Source organism: Eutrigla gurnardus, assembly GCF_963514095.1.
Source record: "Eutrigla gurnardus genome assembly, chromosome: 15".
In the NCBI taxonomy this organism is placed as follows: domain Eukaryota; kingdom Metazoa; phylum Chordata; class Actinopteri; order Perciformes; family Triglidae; genus Eutrigla; species Eutrigla gurnardus.
In genome coordinates, this window is record NC_139938.1 from 17,775,263 (window position 1) to 17,801,990 (window position 26,728).

At 43.1% G+C, this 26,728-nt stretch overlaps 1 protein-coding gene across 1 annotated transcript in view; it reads right to left on the reverse strand.

Moving 5' to 3' along the window:
• Positions 1-18,856, reverse strand: part of LOC311026341 (polypeptide N-acetylgalactosaminyltransferase 10-like) — a 63,199-nt gene extending 44,343 nt beyond the window's left edge. Inside the window, exon 1 of the mRNA XM_084029855.1 lies at positions 18,521-18,856. Within this exon, the coding sequence (XP_083885981.1) occupies positions 18,521-18,703 (183 nt within the window). The 5' untranslated portion in view covers positions 18,704-18,856. The remainder of the gene's footprint in view (positions 1-18,520) is intronic.
• Between the last annotated feature and the right edge of the window lie 7,872 nt (positions 18,857-26,728).

Here is a 26,728-nt window from a genome sequence, read left to right on the forward strand (position 1 = left end):
CCATGCAGTATCAAACTGTGGAGGTGAAACCATGAACACCATGAATCAGCCTGAATGCATTAACCTATTATTCCATCTCCTGGCTGGCCTCTGCTTAGACGCAGAGTCGCTGTACAGGAGCCCAGTTAAAAACATAAAAAAAAAACTCTACCTCTCTTAGTTTCTTCTTCTCTCCCTTCTTCTCACCTCTGTCCTTCACCCCTCCACCTCTTCTTCTCCTCTTTCTGTCACAGGCAGATGCCCTCAGTGTGTCATACAAGGACCTGACAAGCAGCAAGAGTCCATCTGTGCAAATTTATACTAAAAAGAAGCGAGATTGTGCCGCCCCATTTCCTCCTGATTACAATTTCAGCGCACGTCGCCACGATTCCTCTGGGGTTTTTTTTTTTCTTCTTTTGCTGCTCAACAAGACCTTGAAAAACAAGACAAGGGGAGAGGGAAACTTTTTCCAGCTAATGTGTGCACATGTTTAGTTTTTGTGGAGGCAGAACGGGGGTGGGTACCGAACGTGAAGATATTTATTGAGACTGACAAAGAGGATGAGTATGAACATGACGGAATAATCTTGAGGAACAGATGGAGGATGTGATCGCTTGTGTGTAATAAAAGTGGGGAAAGACGAAAGGCTCTGCAACGGAAGGTCTTTAATTCAAAACACGCTCTCCCTTAATTGCCACTTGACTTAACTTGCACTTATTGTGGATGTACTCTGGCTGAAAGACTGGACTAGAAGCTTACAATAAAGTAAATCGATACAGCATAGTATCAATACACAAACACCAAATTTCCATCTTATATATTGCCAATATATAAACTAATAATATTGGCATCACAAAACTCAAGCTTTTTGGTAACAATTGAGATTTTCCTTGTTAAATTAACACATGAATTCTTGACTTATGGTCAACAAATGTGTTTTGTGAGGTCACTGTGACCTTTGACCTTGAATGTCCAAGCAAAATTTTACAGAAATTCCCTCCTGTTGTATCTGAGATGTCACTTTGATGAGAATAACAGCCGTGAGGCTCTGTAAATGTTATCAGTTCATCCTGGAGAAATATTTTTTTCTCCAGGTGTCAGCTGGTCCACCTTAAAGATCAGCCCACCTTAAGTGGGTCCAAACTGGAGTTTGGAGCTAACCCCCTTCACCTTAATCAGCAGGCGGCAAGCAATGCACATGAATTTGACCTGGAACTTGAGGAGTTGCATTTAGTCACGACAGACAGACTAAATTCACAGCTATAACGTTATTCCTTCATACTCATCGTCACACAATGTCGGAAACTTATAAACATTATGTCGGGCTTGCAATGCACTCGCTAATGAAAGAATTGGATGACACACAGCTGACAAACTCGCAGCTTGAGTAATTGATGCAGAGGAGATATCCGGGGGAATAGGCTGCATGTGTCCACGACTACACTGCAGCAACATCTGTAGGATGGGTGAACTGAGGATGACTAAAACATGATGGATTTTACATCGGTTGTCATTGCAGCTGGGCAGCTTGTACCGCAGCACCTCTGCATGCAAGGCGGCGGCGCTAATGTTGTCAGTTAACAGTTAACAATCAGTTAACATGGGTCCTCTGTTGATAAATGTAAATTTGCATTCCTGAACAGCTTCGTTAGATTGCTGCCAAAGCTCCACGGGGGTGACGTTCCGCGAGTGCATCGCAGTAAATGAAATGCAAGAATTATTCACGAGACAGATCCATCTCGGCCAGCTCTTAAGAATGCTGACAATAAGGCAGTACCCAACGCAGTCATCCGTTTCCCTGCCGTACTACGCAGCAGAGCACTGCCTTCCTCTACTCTGCTAATCACCATCATCAGAAAGCCGGGGCTCCATGCAGTCACAAACTCATTTCACTCCGGGCACTTTTCCGCTCTATTAATATTCAAGACACAGCACAAACACACTGATAGGACGCTGGACGAATGACACCATGAAACCACACAGCTTGTTCGCCTTTTCTCCGTCCAGAACGCTCTCGTAAACTGGCGGGCCAACGAAATGTCTCACGAATGACGCGGCAAAACAGCTGCATTACAACCATACTGCTAAAAACATAGAAGCGGCGAGAAAAAGATGTGAGGAGAGCGGAGAGAGAGAGTACGGAGGGGGGCATGTAGCTCGTGTCACCTGGCAGTGTGAAGCCTCATTAAATTTAATGTAGCCTTTTAGTGGTCTGTTTAACTGATGACAAAAGGCCACATGTCAGTCAGTGTTTGCACACGGAGTAACAAAAGACAGACTGAGCGTGTCAGTTAACAAATGTGTGGGCGTATTAGCATACGACGTGGAGACGGGGACACACAGGATGCCTCAACTCGCTCGAATGAGATTTTAGCAGTGTCGGAATGAAGTGAAGGACGTATCATGTTCATGTGAACCTGATACCCGCTCTCATATACTCACCCAGAAGTAGTCCATACTGCGTTTTATTGGACCGTGTGGGAAATAAAATGGGTTTAGTTGTCTCAAACATGAAGGCAGGGTGAAGCCACAGTGATTCTGCCGAAAATGCTGGCATCGGTATCGGCGAGGACTCGAGTCCAGGCACCGATCCGATACCACGTAATTTATTAGAAATAGGAATTTATATAAGATTAAATGCCTTTTTTATTTTACAATATGGAGGCTGCACTTTTTTAATAATTATTCCTATATTTATTTAGTTAAGTTGCTGTTGCACTACTGTTTTATACTGTTCTATTCACTGGTATCACAGCACGAGTATCGGAATCGGTATCGGGAGGGAAAAATGGTATTGGAACATCTCTACCACTACGCCAACATGGCGTTCCTGTATTGAAACATATTAAAAAGTATGGTAGTCTGGGTAGTCAGTCCTTTAAGCAACATTAGAAAGCAACATTTACATTGCTGGTTCGTTACATCTTGGAATGTGGACACCTGAATGAGGCCACAGCGGAGGGAACTGAAATCACAGGCCGCCGCCGGTCCCTCCGTTTCTCCCCCAGTGACCTCGATGGAGGGATTTGCAGATTATGAAGAGCCTCTCTGAAACCCTGGCTGCCTAACCTCATTTCCATGCTGATGTGGTCTTCTGTTAATCTGCCCAACAGCAGATTATGTTCTCTGTTCAGTCCGATAGGTTGGGATTGGTGCTGCTGCTGTGGGTTTAGGCTCCCCGGCAGCTGTTGGGGGACGCTGCGCAGTAATACCGCACCGACATGCAAGAGAAACGTGAACCTGTCGGCATTTCACGTACTTTCTTTGATTCCGAGTGAAATAATATCTTCTATAACTTTTCTGCCAATCACCTCTTTGCGATTCTTTCTTTGCTACTCTTTCACTATTCATCATCAGTTGCAGAGCCTGTCAGTCAGGCTGCTATCCTCTTTATTCATGAAAGCCTGGGAAAGTTGACATTTTTTTCTATAATCTTTATTAATAAATGTCATCAGACTAAAAAGGTGTCCTTGGCTTTGCTTTAGTTGCATTCGGCTGCACTGTGAAAAGGTTGCAATGTCACCTAAGGCAAAAAAAAAAGATCACGTGCAAATACGAGCCTGCTGCCAGAATGTTGTCAGAATGGTATTTCCTTTGGAGAGGTACAGTGCCCAGGTAATATCGCTGTCACCCATGAGTGATCACCTTAAAGTTGCTGGTGAAAGGCAGGAGAAAAATAAGAGCTCCGCAGAGTAATACAAGGGTTTTTTTCCCCCTCTTCCTCAGCTTTACAATTTCATTTCCTTGCCTGCTGCCTGACATCTTCAGCATTTAGGCTTGAATGAAGCCCTGAGGTTTGGAGTAGACACCTGCATCACACAGGTAAGCACCGGTTCTCCCCTTGTAGCTATTCAAGGTTGTACTGCTGTGGAGCCACTGTTGTGTTTCTTGGTTTTCTAATCAGTGTTTCGTGTCTCCTGCGTCTCACACCAAGTCGAGAACTTCTGTTTGAAGTTTTAATATTTGCATCTTAACTCAAATGTAAAGTGATTCCAGTAGGCTATGTGGTAGTGCCGTTTTAAGAGTTTTAAATACACGATGACGTTTGGGATAATACTGTGAATCGCAGTTATTTTGACCAGGATAATTGTGATATGAATTGTTCATATCATCCAATGTCGATACCAACACCTTCTCAGTCCAATGCATCAAATAGCTTCAATCTGAACGGGTTGACCAAGCAGCACATAGGCTGCATACCATTTCTGATGAACTTGATTTTCAGTTATAGATGAAGAGCAGCACAGCCTAAAAGGTCCAATTAGGACATTGGTTGTTTTCCACTCTATTCATGCTGTAAGGGCAGCAAAAAGAAAAGAGTATCTTACAAAGTATCTTGGCCTGACAGTCAACACCAAGAGGGAGTTTTGCACTGAAAACACAGTTGACTAACTGAAACCTCTTGTTAGTTCTGGGTTAACTAAATCACTTACATAGGAAGTATATCAGGAAGGGATCTGGAAGATTACAGCAAGGGAAAACCCATTTGGCACTTAGCTGTAGCTGCACTGCATTTGTATACATGGCACACTGAAGTGAAGACCAGCCCATATTCTTCTTGCCGCATGGACTAGAAGGAGTAGAAGGACTGGTCGTACCAGCAGTGCCGTGTGTCTGATAAGAACAGAGAATTTGCTCATTGATTCTCCGAGGAGGACGAAACAGACCACCTCTGGCCAGGACTTCCCTTCTCCGAGAGTCGACAGACGCTCAGAGTGAGAAGAGGAAGCTTTTCTGTTCTTTTCTCTTTCCCTTCCCGTTTCGTCAGATCACAGGCCGATCCACCTCGACCCCCGGAGACACAATTACCTGTCTTTCCTATTCCACCTCGCCTTGCTTCTCCTCCTCCTCGTCCTCCTCCTTCTCTTCCTCTCCTCAAGCACTTCACAGACAAGTCAATTTGCCCCGGCTGTCCTGGCTCTTCACACAGAAAACATAAGCTAAAACCAATCCTCGCTTTCTAAAAATATCACACTGACTGTACCGATCCAGATCCAACAAGCTGTTGATCAGACTGTAAAATGAAGATGAATCATGGCATCTCGTCCAAGTCATCTTTGGTGTCGGAAGTTATTGCATCATGCCTCAAAATGTGGACTTTTTTTTAAAAATGTAGTCCCTATCTCTCTGGCAAAGAAGTCTTAACAGGCAAAGGAAATCATTTGTTTTCAGATAAATACCATCACGAGGGATTGTCTAGTGAACGAGTGGAGACACGGAGGAAAAAAATAAAAAGCCCGGCTCGGCAGCTGAAGTTGAGGATGTTGAGGCGGAGGCCGAGGCACCGAGACCTCCCTGGGAGTGTGGCCCAGCGGGGCTGCCACACAGTGTCTCATCTCCCGACAGCAGTCATTATCCACAGCTCCGCTGCGACCACAGATACCAGGCGGCGGACTGGACAAAGGCCACGACAGATGGCTGCTTCACTGTGCTTAATTCTTGGATGCTTGACACGGACACACACACAAAAATAAAAAATACTGGCAATTTTGAGACTTTCATGTTGTGCTAACAGTTTCAGGATGTTTATTCGGCAGAAAAACTGCGAGTTTGTGTTTATGCCAACTGCCATCAATGCAAACAACTAGAAGTCGGCTCTTTCCAACATTTACTTTACACTGTTTCTTTAGACTGTAAGCACCAAACACAGGAGGAATACAAGTGGAGCCGATGTTAACCTGCTGAAGGCATCACACCCAGCCATTTAGGTTAAAAATTGAATTTTAACAAGAGACATAGTGTGATGGATGTGTAAGAGGAGTCAGTGTTAATTTACAGCAGTGTAACCGCTGCCATGATCTCAGCTTCCCCTGGCTTCCGTCCAAACCCATCTGAGCAAAGTGCTGTTCAAATAAGCTCCTTCTTATCATGTCCGGGGGGGAGGAAGCGGGAAAATGCTGCGTGGTGACCATTAAGTGCTTTAGTATCGTGGTGCTGCCAGCTCAAAGGGGTGGCCTTGTCTCGTCCAAGCTGGACGCCAAACCTCCTCCATCATTTCATGGTCCTTGGATCTAATGCGCCAGGTCAACGTAAGGTGAAGGAACAGGAACACTGTGAACTGCTGGAGCATCCTTGAGAATACCGAGTAATTCAGTCCTGTAAAGACTGCTGGCATACAGAGGTCAGGACAGGACGGTCATCTCTGAAGGTAGAGATGATGGACAATCGTGTTGTAGTTGATGTTGACAAGACTTCGATGCTGAAGGGTCAACAGATCGCCGTTGGGAATCACCATGAAAAGGTCCAGAAAACAACATTTGAAAGCAAGAGCATGGAGGAACATGTTCACCAGGAATAGATGGTGTACACTTTAAGTTTGAGATTCAAATTGGGTGTATCAGATAAAACACGAGGCATGTTTTTATGTTATGGTAATAAAGAAAATCTCTACCCTTTAACGTTACTAAAAATGGCTAAAACATATTTTCCTGGTTGTCGGCCTGGTACCGATTTTTTGGGCACATTTGAAACCATTTACTATCACTGTCTTGCAGCTTATCGTCAAAGAAAAATGTGATTTACTGTATCCGTCTATAGGCTTTTGTACTGGATTGAAAGCACTTGGCTGGTCACCCAGTCTGTCTTTGTATGAACACCATTCTCCCAGTAACCCTCCCATCATCTGCTCTGTGTTTTTGCGACAAGCGGGCCAGTAGTGTGATTGTTCCCCCCCCTCCCCTCACCCCCTTCCCCTGGCTTCCTCTCTGGAAGCAGAATCCAGAGCCTTGTCTCATCATGCTGCCGCTGGGTTTGGCCGCGTTCAGCGTGGGAGGCCCCGTGCCATCGAGGGGACAGAGGACAGATGCGGTTTACATAACGATCAGCAAAAGTCAGTTATCTCAGTGGCCCTAATCCTACAAGCATCCCTCCGTACATCTCCCTATACGGAGGCCCTGCACTGCCAGGCTTTACTGTGCCGTGGTTGGAGCCGGGGAGCCAGAGGCCTGCTGCTCCGTCTCCCCGCTGGTCAGGACGAGTGAATCAATGAGCTCAGCGGAGAGCTCTTACAGCTCCACTGGAAAGCAATTATCAACATTTGTCAGCGAGAAGACAATCATGCCACTTGATGATAGCTCGAGGTTCAGCTGACGACCGTCCAATACGAGAGCATTATGTGAAACGCAGCGGGCGCTTTAAGAAGTGTCAGAGAAAAAGGCCCCCATTCAGTGGCTGGTTCATAATGGAATAACATGCTGTAAATCGACCAACTTGTTTCAGTCCGCTGCCTCACATCACTGCTGGGAAAAGAGAGCGATGCGAGAAACACTCACCTGAGCACCAAAGAGACCCAACAATAGCAGCAGAAATGACTCACCAGATTCAAGATTAATAAAAAAAAGAAAAGAGAGAAAAAAGAAGAAGCTGCCTTCTATAAAAAGGACCATTTATGTGCCACACACACACACACACACAGAAACACACACGGCCATTTTTTGCAAACAACTCACGACACGCAAACAAATTCTGTATTTTTATCCGACTAGAACATTAAAACAGATCCTCCAGAAGGTTTGCTGGAAGCGATGTAACGCAGCCCTGGTGAGCTTAATGTGCAGCGAGCATTGCACCAGACTGCATTTTTAAAAAAGCCTTTTATTTGCTCGATTGCTTGGCAGCAAATGGTCAGCAACCAGCTTTTACAGTGAATCATCTTCTTTTTTAAATAGTTGCTGTGTGGTGGATTTAAGTTATGCAGAAGAGTGGTTCGTGTGGTTTTCAAAAAAGGGGGCCGATAATAAATCAATGCATAAATAATGAATGTTTACATAGTTAAGAACTGCCCCTTTAAGAAATATGTTCAGATTTTTACCGCAATCAGATAGTAAGCCTATTACAGCTACAGGGCAGCCTCTGCACTCCAGAGCCTTGGAGGACAATTAACATTTTGGAAAGGTTGCACACGGTCCTTCTCCTATGTAAACACCAAAACATTTGGTTTGTCCAAGAAGGTCATGACACAGTTTTACAGAAGTATTCTCAGCTTTTCAGTCACGCTTTGATACAGCAGCTCAGCAGCTCAAAGAGAAGCAAATAATAGAGCTGTGTGTGCAACGTCAAAATCCACTGTGAGCTCTGATTTGCCTTCTCAAACATTCGCCGCACCCACATGCGGTGCAGAGGTCTGCAAACACTCGATGACCCGTTGTGACCCTCTTCCCAAAGGGAAAAGACTTCGTATGAATGGGCTCCTTTCACTCCACTGGAGTCTAATCTTCAGACTGTTTTTTTTCTTCTTCCTTTGACCATTTTAGAAGTTAGAACTTCACCAAAGTATTAACTGCAGTTGTAGTCTTTTAGTTTGTCTCCGTTGCTGCTGCACATTTCTTAAATCCACCTTCACATTTACAAAACAGGAAGTTCATTTTACACAAACAGATCCTGCAAAAACAGCCACACAATGGGTTACCCGATAAAAGCCTGTAAATTGCTCTAAATCCGCAATGTATCTCTAAAATTAAATATGCCTGGCAATTACCATAATCATGTCCTTGTGTTATTATTTCCTAAAAACAAAATGCTGATGCACTTTATGTTCAGGTTTGATGAATATGATGAAGGCTGCAATGTTTCTGTCGAGCATATTTCAACAGGACAAAGTTACACAAACGTGAGATGTTGATTGCAAGACACTGGACAGGACATGTATGCCTTTACACCATTTGTACTGTAACTTGCTGATGATTTGGCAAGCTAGCTTGCATGTTAGTGGCTGGTTTGCCCGCTCACCATCGTAGTTTGCCACTCAGCTAAATACAGGAAATAAATGAAATTAGCATCTTTGGAAATATTTTCCATTATGTCATGCTGCTACAAGAAAAGATTGTTAGGAAATCAGTTTGTTGACCTGACGCCAAAAAAGGACAAATTAAAAAAAAAGCAAACAAGATACAAGTTAAAATACAAAAAAATAAAAATACAAAAAAACAAAACGGGTAAAATGCTTAAATGCAAAGAAAAAATACATTATTTTCTTGCAAGTGTTACTTAATAAGTCAACGTTGTCATCATGCACAGATAGTGAGATGCTAATATTAGCCTCTGCACCACCCACACACCGTCAATCACCAAGCTCCCAGCAGCATATTTAACGAGGACACGCATGATTAAAATCTTGCTCCGCTGATTAACGGTGCATCCACCCTGTACTGTATGTGCCGACTCTCAAAAGTATCCAAGGAACAAAACTGCAGCACTAATGTTCATAGTAGTGATAGCATTTGAGATTGAATGTTTGCAACTGGCAGCTCAGGATGAGTTTTGTTTTCAAGATGAAGAGGAAGAGGAGGAGAGAATATGAGGATTGTAGCAAGAAGTTGCCGTTGTTTTACTTATTCATTTCAAATAATAAAAAAATACCAGTATTATACTGGTATTATCCAGTGTAAAATCCATCCAGCGCTGTCAGCAAACCAGTTGAGATGAACTTTTCCTTCATCTTTTCATCCGTCTCTTTACGTTATGTCAAAAGCATCATAAAACAATACGCCTAATTAGGATCCAAGACGAAGGCAGGCGGGATCGGCGTGTATGCGTGTCTGAAACGATCACAGCAGTGACATCACCTGCTGTTGCTGCGAGTAGCTCGGCGAGTCCAGCAGAGCAAAAAAAATAAATAAAAAAATGCAGTAATTTCTACCGGAGACGGCGCGTCAATTTCAAACAGCTGTTCTGAAGTTCTGGTGTGGCTGCGCCGGTCTGATTGCCAAAAAAGTGCCTTAAGACTGGAAAACGAGAGAGACTGCCTCGGTTCAAACTCTCCCTCTAAAGCTCTCTGAGCCAGAGGAAACGTCTATTGAGCCCATGATCTGTCAAAACGAAACAAAGTCGTCGTCACGCCTTACAGAGAAGCCGGGCGACAGGGGCCTAATGATGAGAGGAGCAGAAAAAAAGGATTTCATACTGGAAACTAACAGGTGCGCTAACGCTCCATCCTCACTTTTACAATCACGCAAAGAAGATGAAATATCAATCATATGGCAGAAAACGAAAGCTTTTGCAGCACAGCACCTGCTGCAGCACCCGGCTGTACATGAGCGGGATCTTCTTTTTTTTTTCTTCTTGATTTTTCTCAGTTGTTGTTGATAGCAGACATAGAAATCAATGTTTATGATACAGCTTCATTTATCCTTTTATTGCTGCTGATCAAGCGCCGTTATATCTAAAATTCATCCTTCAAACAAGAAGTGTTCTCTCTGTGATGCAATAAAAAATATTTCTTTCTTCACTAAATGTAAGTTAAAGTGATTCCAGTATGTTTAGTGCAATTTTAGAGTGGATAGCAAATTCTGATCATTATCAGGATAATATATGAATCGCAATTATTTTGGTGGGGATAATTGTGGCATGAAATTTTAATATTGTCCCATGCCCGATGGAACGACAGGAAGCGTTTCATGCAGATTCAATAACAAAATAAAGATGAAAAAGGCTTTAATAAACCATGTACCGGTTCCCCAGAATATAACCCTTGAACCAGATTTATCGTTTCCACTGATACTTCTGTTTCAAGTTGCCGCCGGAAGCAGAGACTAACCACATTAATGGAGAGCATGTGAACACACCACGGAGTACAGAGGTTGTTAACAGACACAGCTGAGCGAGAGCAACATACGCAGCAACCTGCCTGAGGTTAAATACTTCATCTGCGGTGGACACTCCAACTGTTCCTCCTTCCCCGTGAAGCTTAACCGGTTTTTACCGCCACGACTTCAGGTTTGCCTCATCACCGGATCGCTTACTGCTGTGCAGCCATGCAGGCCATGTGGACAAGATGCCGCTTTGTCTTCTGCACACACTCGCAGCGCTTTTTTATCCCTTACATGCACACACACAAGCTCACAAAAGACGGCCTTTAAATGCACATGAGCTGCAGAAAGACACACACTCGGTGGCGGTGCATCAAAACCTGGAGCTGGAGGAATAAAAACTGAATTATATCTCTGCAAAAACTACACTGGTGCGTCTCCCTTCAGGAAGAAAAAGAAATCATCAGAGGTCAGGTAGTGAGGTCAAGTGCACAGAGAGTTGTTCACATTCTCCAGGCCAAGAATAATATAACTGAACACAACAACTTGAGGTGAACAAGAAGAGACGGTCAGACTTCATCAGGAATGTTTTTACAGTTCACAGATGCATCTGATGACTAACTGTTACAAAAACAACAGTGAACAGGATGTGACCTTCGATCCTACTTCATGGAGATTACCAGTGGCAAATAATAAGGAGCACAAGGGTCAGAGTCCCTGTTCAAGCATACGACGGGAGGAGTTTTTAGTGAGCACAAGATACAGAGGAGTTTAACAACCTGTGTGAGACGTTTCAGCTCTGTAAATGTGTAACACAGTTTAAAAACAATTCAAGTACTCCTAATGACAATCAAATTGTCTTGAATTGGTGGAGGGCACCTTTAAATCCGATAGTCACAACATAAATATGGTAGTAATTATCTAGGAGATGTTTCTGTAAGGAGTAATATTAAAGACATTGCTTCATTCACAGTGCGGTGAAACAATTCCACGTGCTAAGCTCCTGCAGTTCCACATTGAATGACGTGCACGGTGCTGAACAATGCATGTGCAGGACTAAAACCAAAAAAAAAGATTGCATGTGTGAGATTTAATCTGTATCTGACTCAATGCGACGTATTCTCGATGAGGCTCAGGCTGGTGAAGCACATAGCTGTCCATAAATTGGCATCCTGGGATTAGTTGAATCATCTGAGCATTAAAAAAAAAAAAAAAGTAGTGCCTCCATAACCCATGTGGCTGTAATTAAAAGCCTGACTCCTCGCTCCCTCTCCACAGGCTGTCTGCTGCACCTGTCCCTTATTTGGCTGCTTGCACTGATCTGGGGCAGCAGATCCCTGACAGGCATACAGAGCAGCTTCTGCACGCGCTCAGTCTGTGCCGCAGCCAGCAACGAGTCAACGTCTGCCTTGTGTGAGGAACCTGGGGAGGAAACGCTCTCCAACAAAGTCAGCCAGAGAACAAACACCTCTTTTACCCGCTCGCGCTGCCTTTTTCCTCCTGAGGTGTTTCATCCCCCCTGCCTCTCTCTCTCCCTCCCTCTCTGCTCTGCGTGATAAAGTGCAATGACTTAAGTCTGCAGCGTGCAACTCCACTTGTCTTTGCAAATGACTTTCATCCCTCAGTGTCCCTCGTTTCCAGAGGCTTAACACGTTAAAAGATAAAAATCTCATTTCCCAGTGTAGCGGCACGGCGAGCCCACAGCTCAGCGAGACTGCATCAGGTATCGACGTAGCAGCTCGTCCCTGATCACGAGATCCTGGAGCCGTGTGGATCGTTGTCTCTCCAAACAATCAGACTGTGCATCAGACACGTGCCATGATATTCACCGCCACTGTCTGATCATATTTCTATTAATAAATAGGGCTGCAAGTACTGATTCTAACGTCTTCCAAGTGGCTAACGTGGGGTTTACATTATTATATTATTATAATTACAAAAGCAACCAGGCCAAACCTAAACGACATACGAGCTGTGATAAACCATCATCGGAAAGAAAACATTATTACAGGATTACAAGCAAATATTTTGACACCTTGTTGAGTCACTGAATAAGTCACAATATCTTTGTAGAAATATCTTGATAGAAATAATCATCAGTAATGTGGATATAGTGACTAAAGGTTAAAACAATAGAACTGCTAGCAGAGTCTGGTATGGTCATATACTTCACTGTCGCCTTTAAAACCAGCAATATTACGATATCCAAAATAAAAAATGATATAGTCTCATATAACGATAGATATAATAGTGATGTTTATTGCCAAGCCGTAGTTTAAGTGTGATTACTGAATCATTTGGTCTCAAATCGTGAATTTAAATTTCAGGTTCCAGACTAACTTCTCCCTGTCCTGACTGGCCTCACGTGGACATTATTTATTTATTTACAAAAGTACAACACCCAGCACTGTGCTGTATAATACACTCTCACAACTGTTATAATAAACCATGTTAAATTCTCTTAATCCTGCTCTCAAAGCCTCACTAATTGCTCTTAACCTCACAGGATTCACAGAGTTGATGCAATTGTCTTAATTGCAGAGAGAGCCCTCCTCCATTCCACTCACTTTGCGGAAATTCACTGCAGGCTGAAATGATTCCTAATTCCAACATGTGCCTTGAGGAGACTTTTTCCTTCAAATCCGTGTGCATGCGGGAGGCAAATCGAGCTATTTTTGCGAAGGCAGCCTGAATCCACTCAAATTCAATTGTTTTCCTGTGCACTTTGGACCGGCGCCTCCTGTAGGTGCAGCCTGGAGGTAACCGGCCGCTCTCAAAACGCTGCCTGCAATTGGCAGGAAACATCACTCCCTCTCTCCCACATGATGTCAATAGAGCAGAAAGGAGAGATTTTTCACATAACCACGGGCTAAACTCTCATTCATCTTTAACGTTTATCAGAATAGCAACAGAGGGGGAACCGACAGGGAGCCGCGGGTCAAGCAGTTCGACACCGCCGAGGAGAAAGCATCAGAATCGGATTCGTTTCGATGACTTTGAACGTCTCCGTCGGCCCCGGTCCTGGCATTTACCTTTCGAGATGAGTAACATGTCAACTTGTTCCTCCAAAAGATTTATTTGCAGAGCAAACTGTTCACGATCAATTTGTCACGCGGCTGCATAATGAACACCAACTTTATATCTACAAAGTTTCTCTGAAAATATTTGTTTTTGTTATGTAAGCCAATAAAGCAAATCATTCCATGTAATTAGTCCCAATCACTCCACCCTTGCAGCCTGATTAAAGTCAACAAGTGTTCTTTATAAAAGGTCTGAATTGATAAAAAGTCAATGAATAAAGTACTAAGTGTTTGTTTATTCTTCCTTTAAAAGGACAAATGTCAGATTTTTTTTTTTTTTTTTTTTGGAGGACGGAGGGGTCAAACAAATATCTGATTTGCATTGTGACTGTGGGGAAGGAATACATCACAAGCAGACAGCCTGTGAATTCAAAATCAGACCAAAGCACCAGGGGGATTTATTCAGAACCAGTTTGTTTTAGACTCATAACTTGCTGGTTCAACAATCTGTGACTTCTGAGGCGGAAATTAAAGATGTTTTTACAATGTTTTCCCGCTGGGATTTCAACCTTGTCCTCCGATGTTCTACATAGATGTCCTTGTTTACTTTGAGCTCTGCTCATTAATAAGACCAGACTGCGGCTGACCGACCTTCTGCCGGCTCTAAAAGCAGTGTAGGCTATATAAGTGGATGTGTGTGTGTGGGTTTGTGAGTCAGGGAGTGTGTACTGTACATGTGTCAGAGGGGAAAAGCACAAGGTCCTGCCGTGATGAATGAACCGTAATCCAGCCTACAGTGTGTGGCTCATAAATGTAGCCTCCGGTGTACAGAAGCCTGTATGATTCTCATTTCTCTGTGACAGGGCCGTGAATCTCAGCCAACTTTCCTTTCAAGAGCACACTCCGTCTTCTGGACTTTTATCAGCATCCAGTTAGCGAGAGGAAAATCCTCAGATAACTTTCCCCAAAAGTGGGTTAGGGTAGGTGTGAAATTAGGTTTTTTACTGTAGATGGTTACGGGATGATATTTAGCACACAAAAAAAAATTGCGATCAGGAGATCAGCATTAATGCTTTCTGGTCGCCAATTCCTGATAATGTGACATTGTGAGCAATAAATTCAGCTGGTAACGTTGGCGACACCGGCGCTAACGGCTAGCGGAGGTTCCATTCCGTTACATTGCGATGCGTTCATGCTCAACACATCCCTCAGGAAGGGGTGTCGGGAGGGGGTACATTACAACATTATCAGGATGTGTTCAAATGCAATCTTGTAAAATCTAGCTTTTGCCAAGAAATAAGAATAAAAGGCACAGCACTTTCAAATAGATATTAGAGTGAATTATGGCCTGTTTAACTTCCAACACTAGCTTCTCAAGCAGCTTATAAGAATACAATTAAAACTACCAATGCCAAGAGGTCTTTTATCATTCCAAACACAATATTTAATTTCCTAATTATGTCCTAATCGTGTGTTTTGTATAAATCAGTGAGGAGCCTTGTAAACCAGCTGCTGTAACAAAACAACGCAACAAAAGCGATACGGCTCATCCATTATCAGCCATCTACAGAGACTGGATCTCATTTATATCGGCAGACCATGATACAATCTGAACCGTGAGTTATGTTGCACCCCTAATTGAATATTTTTTATATAGTTGGTAAATTGTTTAGTCTAACTGTCAAAAAATAATGACTAGCACCCATAAAGGTGTCAGAGCCCAAAAGTGATGACCACTTTCACGTTCTTAACGGCCTGTCAGAGATAGCAACGCATCCTCACATCTCAGATGCTGCAACTTAAAACATTAATTATGCATTCATTTTCTCAGTCAATTGACCCATCAATAATTTACATTGGATGCATCCACTGCTGCTTCAAGGAAGGCTCGAGGAAGAGTTCAGTTCCAGCCACTGGAGGCTTAGAAGTTAGAAGTTATGGCAAACATTTGGGCGTTTTTCACCTCACATTTCAACGCATTTGCACGAAACCGCTACGCTTTTTGACAGGAGGACACGGGTGTATATCAGCCAGCGTGGTCCATCACAACAGTTAGGCGTGCTGGTCAGACTTTTTAAATGTTCCACCCGCCGCTCTTCTCTTCTCTAACCTCCACTTAACCTGAGCTGCTGGAGCAGACAGGAGGAAGCTGAGACTCCTCTGCTCCAACAGGCATCCTTAATAAGACACAGGATACGTGCAAATTACCTTTCTGTCACTGTCGCGGTGGGGATGCTCGTGTTTGCTGGAGCAGTATGAAACACTCATTCAGCCACCGTATGCACATGATTACAGCTTACGCCACGGCTGTATTAGATAATGTTGTGTTAGCACAGCGCCAAAAGGGTCGACCCCCACGGAGAGAGACACACTGTGATGTTGCGCTGAGGTCAGGACCATGACTGCATATCTCCAGCTGAGGCGGGCCTTTTTTGTTTAATCAGCATGTTGCTAACAACCAAAAGCCCTCGTGACGTGAAGTCATGAAAGTGCATGAGAAGTTGCCAGAAAGCAGGTGCATGTGATGTCAGTGAGCTATAAATATGCAGGGTTCCCCACGGCTTCCTCGCCTGGAATAAAGACCCCGAGAAGAAATCTAACATTAATCTTCAGTGGGAATGTGCAGAAGCCATACATCACCCACAAAAAGGCCAATTCCCATTATGACCAATAAATACACAGGAATAAAAAAAAATGTTTTCCTGTTTTGGCCTTTAACAGGCTCCTCTCCGTTATTTGAGGAAGTTGGCCTCATTTCTCAAATCAGCCCCGTTCGTCTCTTATCAAACCGCTGCGGAGGTTGACAGCTGTTGTCACAGCTAATATGTAACAAGCTTTTCCCGGCCTTGTAGAGATGTCCTTTAATCCCCATTCATAGCATCTCTTGTCATTTTAAGATATCAAATCCCAAACTCGAGGTTGAGGAAAAAGTAATCCTTCGGAGACGATCCGTGCCGGAATAAAGACGGCTTTATCATTCCAACGATTCAGCCTGCTAATTAGCTTTGGCTGCCGGAAAAACAACGAGACGTCGTGGAACATCAACTGTGGACTTTTGGTGGGGATTTGTACACATTAACAAAGTAAATGATGAATTGACAATGACAACAGTTGTTTGCGGAGCTATTACACATGATATTACACATCATTCAGCTTGAAGAGATGTGTATCAGACGTTTGACGAGGCGAAACTCAACTCTTCTCACTAGCTTTCTACAAATCCTTACAGTCGGGCAAGTTTGCTGGCTCTGGACGAAAACCACTACCAACCGAAACTCACATTAACACACACACACACACACTCTAACATACACACACACACACACACACACACAAACTCACACACTCACACACACCATCAGTGAAAGCCTTCCATTCAGCAGATTTGCCTCATTTGAATGAGAGGAGCTACTATTGTCTGCTAAATAGGGTCCACTTTGGTGAGGTTTGTGAATTTTTATGTGGACCAACAAAACAACACTTCCAGCTCCAGCTTGTGTATCCCGTTTGTTTGAATATGTTTTTTTTATTTGGCTTTGATGCTTCAATTCAAGCCACAGCTCCTGTTTTCCTAAAAAAAATAAAAAAAATAAAAGAGAAGTCGAACTTTGAAAAGCTCGACCAGCTATTGAAAAATCCTTTAAGACTCCTTTATCCTGCCGGTGCAGAAATATTCTGTCTCCCCGTTTAGACAAATTGATTTGACTAAATACTACTTCATCACTTCCACCAAAGAAACACTGTAACAGGAAAGGGTGTATCTCCTCCCTTGTGTTGTATGACGCAAGAAAAAAAGGAATACATTATTCGATATGAATATGTTAAGAGAAAGTAATGAAAAGTGTCCTACAAGATGGGCAAAAACATCAACGCTTTAGCTACCAATTCAGTTTAACGACACAATGTTCCGATTATACTGTTAGTGGTGCAGACCGAAATTTGAGTAACTGTGTCTTACAGTAGCATACCTCTATGCAGGATTTTAACTTTTCTTGCAATAACTTGTATCACCGATCTACTTCGAAATAAACAGTTGATGAAATAACATAACAGAAAATAAAAAGGTCATAGTTTCATTGACGTATCTTAGCACGTATCTCTGTTATATAGAAGTTATGGGTTAACTGAGCAATTGGGCATGCTTGAAACTTGTTCTTGTGAAATCCTTACTGTACGATATATTGTTGCACGTTCTTCCAAAAATTGACTTAATGTAAGTCACTTTGGATAAAAGTGTCTGCTAAATACCCTGTAATGTAAATTTACCAAAGAAAAATGCTGATTCTAGCAACTCAAATGTGGGGAATTACCTTCAGTTTTATATATTTGTAATTGCAATGCTTTTGGGGTTCGTATTGTTGGATGGACGAAAACAAAGAATTTGAAGACTTTGCCTTCAGGCTCAGGGAGTTTAAGATGAGCAGTTCCTGATTTGCTGATGTTTTATAAACTCAATTAAGCATAAAGGTTGACGAAACAACAAATGCAGCCCTACCTGCTTATTATAACATACCAATTACACCCTTTAAACTATAACTATGTAAAACCTATGACTAAAGAAGCACCATGCTGTCGAATCCGAGCCTCGTGACCACGTGACCTGACCCCTTGACGCACCTTCCTACTGTACGCTGTCAACCTGTGAACGCAGCACCGCCCACTTTCACAAATTTTTCGACAACTTCCTGAAGTCCATGTTATCGTAACTTTACTGCGACGCCCCAGCTCCGGGTTAGCTACGTGGCTCCCCGGTCCACCAGCGGCCGCCGTGACTACTGACCTCCCACACACTCGCTTCAAAACAAGGTCCATTTTGGAAATCACCGCACACACACACACACACACAGTATGGGAATGCAAACGTTGGGTGGTAAAAGCCGTTGAGTCGCGCACAGAAGCACAAGGAGGGGGGGGTACGTAGCGTTTCTGTAATACCACTGTGGCTAACAGACGTCACCCGCTTACACTGAGCACACCAGCGGCCGAGCTTCCTACCTGTATCGGGGGGATGCCGCCGCCGCCGCCTCCTCCTCCGGCGCCCGGTCCGTCCACCACGTCTGGCGAGTTGTCGAAGACCCGGTCCCTGTACAAGGACCACAGCCCGACGTTCGGGAGGAAGAGAAGAGCCGCTATAAGCAGCCCGGCGAACTGCAGCAGCCTCTTCTCCTTCCGCCTCATCTCTCCGGGAGGAAATAAAGCGTGTGGCGGTCGGACAAACTAGCGAAACCCCCCGCTTTTCTTTTTTTTTTCCCCAAGCGGAGACAACTTTCACTCTGACTGGGGGGACGGACACCGGCGCTGTTGTGACGCCTCAACGGCTGCGAGCTCCGCCGCTAGGGGGAGCGAACCGCTACTGTTGAACCGGATCCGGGGGGGATGAGAAGCTGGGAACAGAAGGTTTTAAGTCGTCTCTTTAAACCCGACGAGTTTCCCTCGCTACGTGTAATCAGAATTAAAAGGAAAAAAAGTAAAAAAAAAAAGCCAGAGGTTAGTGAACTGCTCATGGAAAGTTCTAAACGGCTGAAAACTTCTTGTGCCGCATTCAAAGACCCTCGGATATAAGACACTACCTGTAGGTTAGTTTTATACTCTGTAAATCCGCCCTGGAAAATGGCACGTAATTGTGGTAAAGCGTGATATCACACGAAAAACACTTGCTTTTAATTATTTTTTCGATCATTTATCAATATAAATTCAATATAAATTAATAATATGAATTCATTCATATTAGTTTAACACCTTTCAACTCCAGGTCATAATGGATGGACTTTTCTGTCAGTGCTAAACTAAAATCTGTCCACACTTATGACAATTCTGAATCTTAATGTTCCATTCAGGCTAGATAAACATGTAATGGCACTGTGATTAAGCCACTTTGAGTGGTTAACCAACTCCTCACCAACTTTGAGTGGTTAATAGGTCTATTAACATAAATGCCGTGCACCTGAAAACAAAAGTGTTGCTTCCTGTTGTGTGTCTTTTATTTAACCTTCCAAGGTCTTAGGAATGTCTCTGAGCCTGTTTGTGCAGCTGATTGCATAATGGCTCTTTAACATTTTAGCAGCCTTTGTGAATGCACAAAAAGGCAGATGCCGACTGTGTTGCGTTTGCCACTCAGCAGGGACTAACCACGTCGACTTCTGCTTTTAGCGGCTTCACGTGGATACGCTCCATACGGCTGCAAAAAATCTGTGCAGCTGGATTGTTTCTCCGATATCTCCTGCTTTAGTCATCGCACCTGGTTTATATATGAACCACGCAAGCCACCAAACACCTTTAACCTGTTGAACTTGTTTGAACACACATTGCATTTCAGTGGATTTTGTTAGAGACAGAGAGCTCTGCTGAGATGTTTCCCTCCAGCGCATCCGAAATAAAATCTCAGTGCGATCAGGTTGTTTTGGAGGTGTCATCAAAAGAAAGCTGCTGTAGAGCACACCGAGGAAGGTATTTACTGATCCAGGGAGGTCCAAAACAACAACAACCATCTGTTCCCTCAGGTTTTCATCCACACAGCTGAGCGATGGAAGGATGTGAAGCTTAGTCGTGTCTTGGATGGAAAATTCTACCGTACGTCTGTCGTGTCATTGGATTTCTTTTAATACTTATTTATTCTTCTTTTTTTAGATTCGAAGGCTCAACAATTAATTGTTTTATATGAATATCATGATTAAGATTTGCAAAAAAAAACAACACACACACAAACACACACATTTATTGCTTTTATGGCTCAACAGCCATAAGCCTCTTTTAAGTCCAGGGCTGTATCTGAAATCACTCACTGGTCGACTATATAGAGGGTCTGCCATGTTGTAGTGCTGTCTGAATGCTTAGTGAGAGTTATTATAGACCCTGTATAGTGGACTCAAAGCATCGAACAGTACAACCGATGGTCGCTAACAGAGCATTGTGTGACTGAGCCTGAGAATGAGGCTAGTGGGCCGATGGGTGCAGATGATCGCCGGAGGATCCAGGTTATCTGAATTTGATACAGAGAAGTTGATCTTATTTTGCATCATGCACCACTGAGAAACTATTAAACAGGGCCCCACTTCCAACGCTGCATCCGGGCCTCTTTATACATGTGTGGTCGAGTCCTGCATCGGATCCAGTTGCGACGATGTGGAGGAGACGAATGTGTCCGCTGATTGGTTTTCTGGTATTTACTGCTAATGAAGCATGATGCTTTATCCAAACCTGCAAAGAATGTTTTAAATATATATATAACTTGATATTTTCTGTGGACGCCCTGGAAACAAATGAGAAGTTTAATGTTGATTCCACTGAAGAAAAACAGTAATTTTTCTGTGCTGCCCCAGTCTTTGCCTGGTGACTTTCTTTTCTTCAGTGTTTGTTGCATCAGTATTATACCTGCTGCCTGCTCTCTCCACACCGCCGCTGCTTGTATATCTCTGCATGCAACCTGCAGTGTTATGGATTTAAAAAGTGCTTGGGAAAAAAAAAAAATCAATGCGAGTCGAGACAGAGGAGTGCGTCTGACACAAAAGAAGCCGAAGAAGAAATGAAAATGTGAAAAGCTGTTCTGAGAGCTTTTTTTTTTTTTTTTGAAAATCATAGAGCCAGAGACCAGGCTGGCAGAAAAAAATAGGGTACAAAATCTGAAAATGCACATTCATGTTGTGGACGTAAACACAATGCCTCTATCACAAGCCCATCTAGTTTTGATAACAGTGAATACAATAAGCGTTTTGCTTTAAACTTGCTGAACGCGATGATGCTGTGAGGAATAAAACAAGTTCAATCTGTGACGTTACTGGAAGTGTCTTTTGCATCTCGTTTGTGTGAAACGAACGACTTGACGATTGTTTGCGGGGCGAAACGATGGACTTCCATTTCTCATGCTTCTGCGTTGGAAAGCCACGTCGCCACGGTAACCCACGCAGAGTATCTGGACACACACACCTGATCTGTTTCTTGTCATTTCTGGTATGACATATTTAATCAGTTTTCCAACATTTGGTTGCCATGACAGCAGGAGTACCCTTCCCTCCCATCAATTACAGGCATGAGGCGACGGTGTGTGAGTTGTTTTTGACATTGCTTGATAAGACTGATCTGAAACCAGCAGCTCATGAGCTTTGCTCTCTGCTGTATCTTTATTCTGTGGAAACTCTGCTTTGTTCTGCAAGTTGATATTATGACAATCCCTCACCCATATAAGTGTTTTTTTCTCACTATTTACCCAGAAGGGGCGGTCTCCTGTCATTGCTGTCGTCTGGCAGCTTTGCACATGTTCTTGACACGCATCCCCAGTTATTTGGGTGTTTTATGACGTGTGTGTGTGTGTGTATTGAAAAAAAAACAACAAATTATCAGATTTGCCTGCAGACAGAATGTAGTCAAAGATACCTGCTCCACTCCACCGAGGCTCAGCCGAGGAACAACACAGGTGAGGAAACGCGAATCAGGAAACGTGATGTGACTATGCACTTGCTTTGTCAAAGGGTTTATTCAGACCTGTGGGTTTGTTTTCTTTGTTCTTTGAGAAATATTTTGCATGTTCTGGTGCGATTTGTGTTCGGTCCGCAATCGACAAACGGCCTAAATACCCTAAACGCCACATGCTTGCAAACTGTTTTGTGATTGGTCAGAATTGTTCTGGGCCGTTTGAATTATTCCCCTTGGGTACATTCTTGTAAAAATCAAGGCACCGTCTGGTTGCATCTAATCAGAAGACGATCCGCTGACTCCAGACTCCTCCGCATTCTGGATACATACATACTTGGACAAGTTTCAGAACAAGGACTGTATATTTTAGCCCTGATTTCATGCACTTTAAGTACATTAGGGATCATTTTGTGGCCCGTATGGACACGAGGAACAATTACAGCACCAAAAAACAAAAACCTGTTTGCAATAAACACATACTGTAAGGACATATGGGGAAAAAATGGCAGCCTATCCTTTAAAGAGCCTGTCAGCTCCCACTTTTCCCCGGCGGTGGAGTTTCCATCACTGGAGGTGCTGAACGTAAAGTCAAGCTCTAGTGACACATTTCCCGAGATGAATTGTGTCCTACAGGCCCGGGTCATCCTTCAAAACAAACTGCTCACTGATATCACTCTCCTCAGCTGACGCTCGGAATAAAACCGGCATCCGATCATCAGCGATGACACACGGGCCGAACTCTCTCCAAACTTACCTTGAGGAAACAGCGGAGTGAAATCATTTTGAAAGTTTATTCAGCACACGAGTGCACATTTAATGCTGCCGTGTCATTTTAAAGGAGTGGCTGTTGGTGCGGTTATTTGCAGGTTATTGTTGTGTTCGCTAAACTTGTTTGGCTGCTTGTGTCTTGTTGCCTTTCTGTGCACATTGTTTTTGCAGTTGTGTCAGCCATTTTTTTTTAAAATCTCCCCGAGGGCAGATTTAAGCACAAATCGACAAAGCATCGCGTTTGCCACGCCAGCTTTCCCTTTTGACCCAGACGTTGGGTCTGCTGTTCGCCCATTTCGCTTCTCTAACTTTTCATATGAGTCAAATTAACAGTCTCGCCTCTCTAGACTCAATTTTCAGTTTGTCTGCAGCAACAAAACAGTCTTGGAGGTAGATGCCCTCACACAGCTACATTTACACAAGTTAGTAGTTGATGTTTTTACAGTCATTAGGTCACAATCAATGATTGGAGCGAGATGAAATGTTGCATCCATCCAGTGGGAGATGTGAAGGTCAAAATACATGACAATCTAGCTGGTAGTCCAATCGAGACGTTAAACGCCCAAATGTGAACCACATCGTGAGTTTAAAAGTCGGGGGAATCACCAAAGTCATTAGCATTCAACCCTTTGGGAACCATGGATTTCTGTACCAAAATCTGTCCCAATCCATCCAGGAGATCAAGAGCTATGTTACAGTCCAAGTCAGTAGGTTTTCATCAAGTGTTTGTCCATTTAATCTCAATCCAATCACGTTGTTAGATGTGTTAGTCCAGATCAATGAGCCATGTGTGTAAAAATAAATGACTGTTCAGGTCTGCTAATGGGGAAACAATATCAGGGGATAAAAGGATTCATTACAATCATTCAGCAGTATCAGAACCCCGTACCTCCGTTCTGGAAACAATACAAAGATCTTAAATCAATGCCTTTTATGCATCTGACCCCGGGGCCGCGGCGTCAGAGCGCCGGCTGCTGAAGTGGACTGATGCTTACTAATTGTTATCAGAAGGGACTCGGTGCAGAAAGAACACAGCTAATCGGTTTCGGCGCACACAACAGTCGAATGCCGCCGCTCTGCCAACGGGGGAATAAAGGCACGCTAACAGGACGCTTTGCTTTGATGCGCCGCAAATTACCTTGATTCCTTTCACCGACCTCTTTGAAATCCACGCTGAGCCTGTGACACGAGCGGGAGGAGCCGCGAAGCAAAGGGATGCTCGATCAACGTAAATCCCCGCCACGTTCGGCAGGGGTTTTGGCGGGGTTCATCCATAATTCATCCGCGAGGACGCCGAACAGATTGAATTGTCACAACTTGGGCTGAGTGAGTCCTGAGCAGAGAGCAGGATTAGCGCCGAGAGCAATTTCCAACATGTCCAGAGTTCACGTCCTCTGTTAAGCTTTGCCCTCGATGACCCGTCACTTCTCCACATGTCAAAAACACAGAGTTCTTTTCATACCAAGAAGAAGGAGGCGGTCCATGAGAAATCAGGGAGATGATGAATTCAACAGTTCACCACTCAACATTTTCACCTTGGTATTTTATTTTCTCTGATCGCATTTCTTCGATCGAGATGTTTTTGGTGAGAGTGGCTGGAGAGATATCCCCCATAGAGATGTCGGCCTTCTCTTCATTATAATTGGATTATGTGACGATGTTCAAGTGTGGTGCTCAAAGTGCCGAAAATATACATTTGAAAAACTTAAGAGCAAATGTACTTTCCACCACAGTTAACTGAGGAATAATGATGTGTTCAGGGACGATCTCTAATGTCCGAGTGAACTTTGGAAAATATGGAAAGCAGATATATGAACACTGTGGAAAATATCGTGGGAAAATGTATAATTAATTAAGGACAAAAACCACAGAATTACCACAACTGCAAAGCAACAAGATAATAAAGTCCCATTGATGAAGACTTTCATATCCAAACCTTCATATCGAGTTTCATGCCCATGCACAAAATGAAAACAAAATATATTCAAAGAATCATTGAATATACAAAGAAAAACTCTTACCTAGGCCTCCCTTTTCAAGTGGAAGTGAAATATTAAGCCCCGGCAAACTGTGACTGGAAGTTCAAAGACACTTCTCTGTTACAGGTACAGTTGCAATTCATGTCTGCGGCCTTCAGTCGGACCTTTTTTAAACGTCCCACATGCTCCTCCATGTGGCCACCTGTCCATTAAGCCCGTATAATCTGCTAGATATTGATGCAATAAAGAGGCCACAGTAGAAAGGCCTGATTAGATTGGAACATCTGCTCCATATGGCCGGTTTTAGCATGCTCACTGTCCCGAGCCAGTCACAGCGTAGATCGCTGCAGATTTACCGGCGGCATCTGGGCTACCTGTTATCTGCTGGCTTGATTCAGTGTAATCTGTGTTGCTGTAAATGAGCTGGAGTGATTATTCTTGGCTTTATCGACGCGGCAATGGAAACAAATCCTTCTGATTTTCATCGTATTACGTTTAATTAATTTATCGACGAGGGTACCAACATTTTATTTCACCGCCTTTCCCAGAATCGGATGGGATTATTGGACCCTAATGCAAGAATATTTTCCTATTCTTACTTGTAAATCAGCATATTTAACAAGCTAATAATACTATAAGGCTACGCCTGTTGACCCATATATCCTATAAGGAAGTCCTGCTTCCAGCATCATTTTTAAACAGTGTCAGGAGCAGAATTAAGGCGACCTTCAAAAAAAATAAGGAATCGGAGAAAAAAATGCTGTTAATGCCGAGTCACCCGAGGGGGCGTATTGATCGTGTTGCAACTTAAAATCAAATTGAAATTGTCAGTGAAATAAAGTAAGAAATGGTTCAATATGAAAAACGTCTCGCCGCAGTGTGGCGATCGATGACTGCACCCGGAGGGGGGTCAAATAATTTAAGACCTTTTTCAGGATGAGATTTTTTTTTTAAAAAAAGCACCAATAGTTTATTCAAATGAATGGTGATATCTCAATGCTATATAAATAAACGTAGAATTATATTAGCCTATAATTCAAATTGCAGAGTCAAATTGGAGAATGTCAACCTAATTAAGGTAAAGATTAATTTATATATATAAAGGGTTTTCAAAATCAAATTATGTGACTCCTGTAAATTAAAAAATAAATTGGTGAGGCCCAAGGATACCTGGAAACCTGGATTCACCTCCAGATCCTCGCCCAAGATGTTTTTCCCCGTACGTTGGAGTTTTGAATTTTAAGCAAAAAAAAAAAAAAAAAAAAAAAATGTTCTTCAGCAATGTCTTAACTGTGACCTTAATATGATTTGAATTATGCAACCGCACGCTTACAGTACACACAGCTCCGGATCCTCGGCGGCTGAGAAGGACGTCTGGGGGACTCGGCTAAGCCGGCTGCCAACCCACACACACCTCCACCAGGAGGAACATTTATGGATTAGATGAAGATTTTATGAGGAGAAGAAGTTGCAGGGCCACATAAAATATGACCTTTTTATCTATCTTGTGTTTTCTCCTATGAACTTGGAGATTTAACAAAATATATATACACTGTTGCCCATAAAGTTGCAATAGGGCTTGTTGCAACGTTCTTCAGTCATCACAATTACCCAGGTGAAATTCATTTGCATAACATTATTCCAACTTTATGGGCGACCCTGACTATAATTTATTATTTTCCTATACTTCAAACAAGCAGGACACTCTACAGATACTACTACTACTACTATTATCATTATAGATATAACAAATTTCAATACAACATACATCCAATAAATCTGTCATAAATAAAACATAATCTGTAAAATATAAGTATCCGTTGACCTCTGACATTCATCAAAAATACATTTTGCCAAATGATGTTTGTTAAACGTCTCACTTAAAGGCCTGAAGAGAAGCTCTTCTGCAGGATCCAGCGAGCCGCACAGCAAATGTGCCGTAGCAACGAGCTAAAAGTTAATGGTGATAATTCTCTGCCGGTTCATTACTGCGAGCGAGTCTCCGCCTTTCACAAATTACACAGTCGTTTGATTCATCCATATAGAA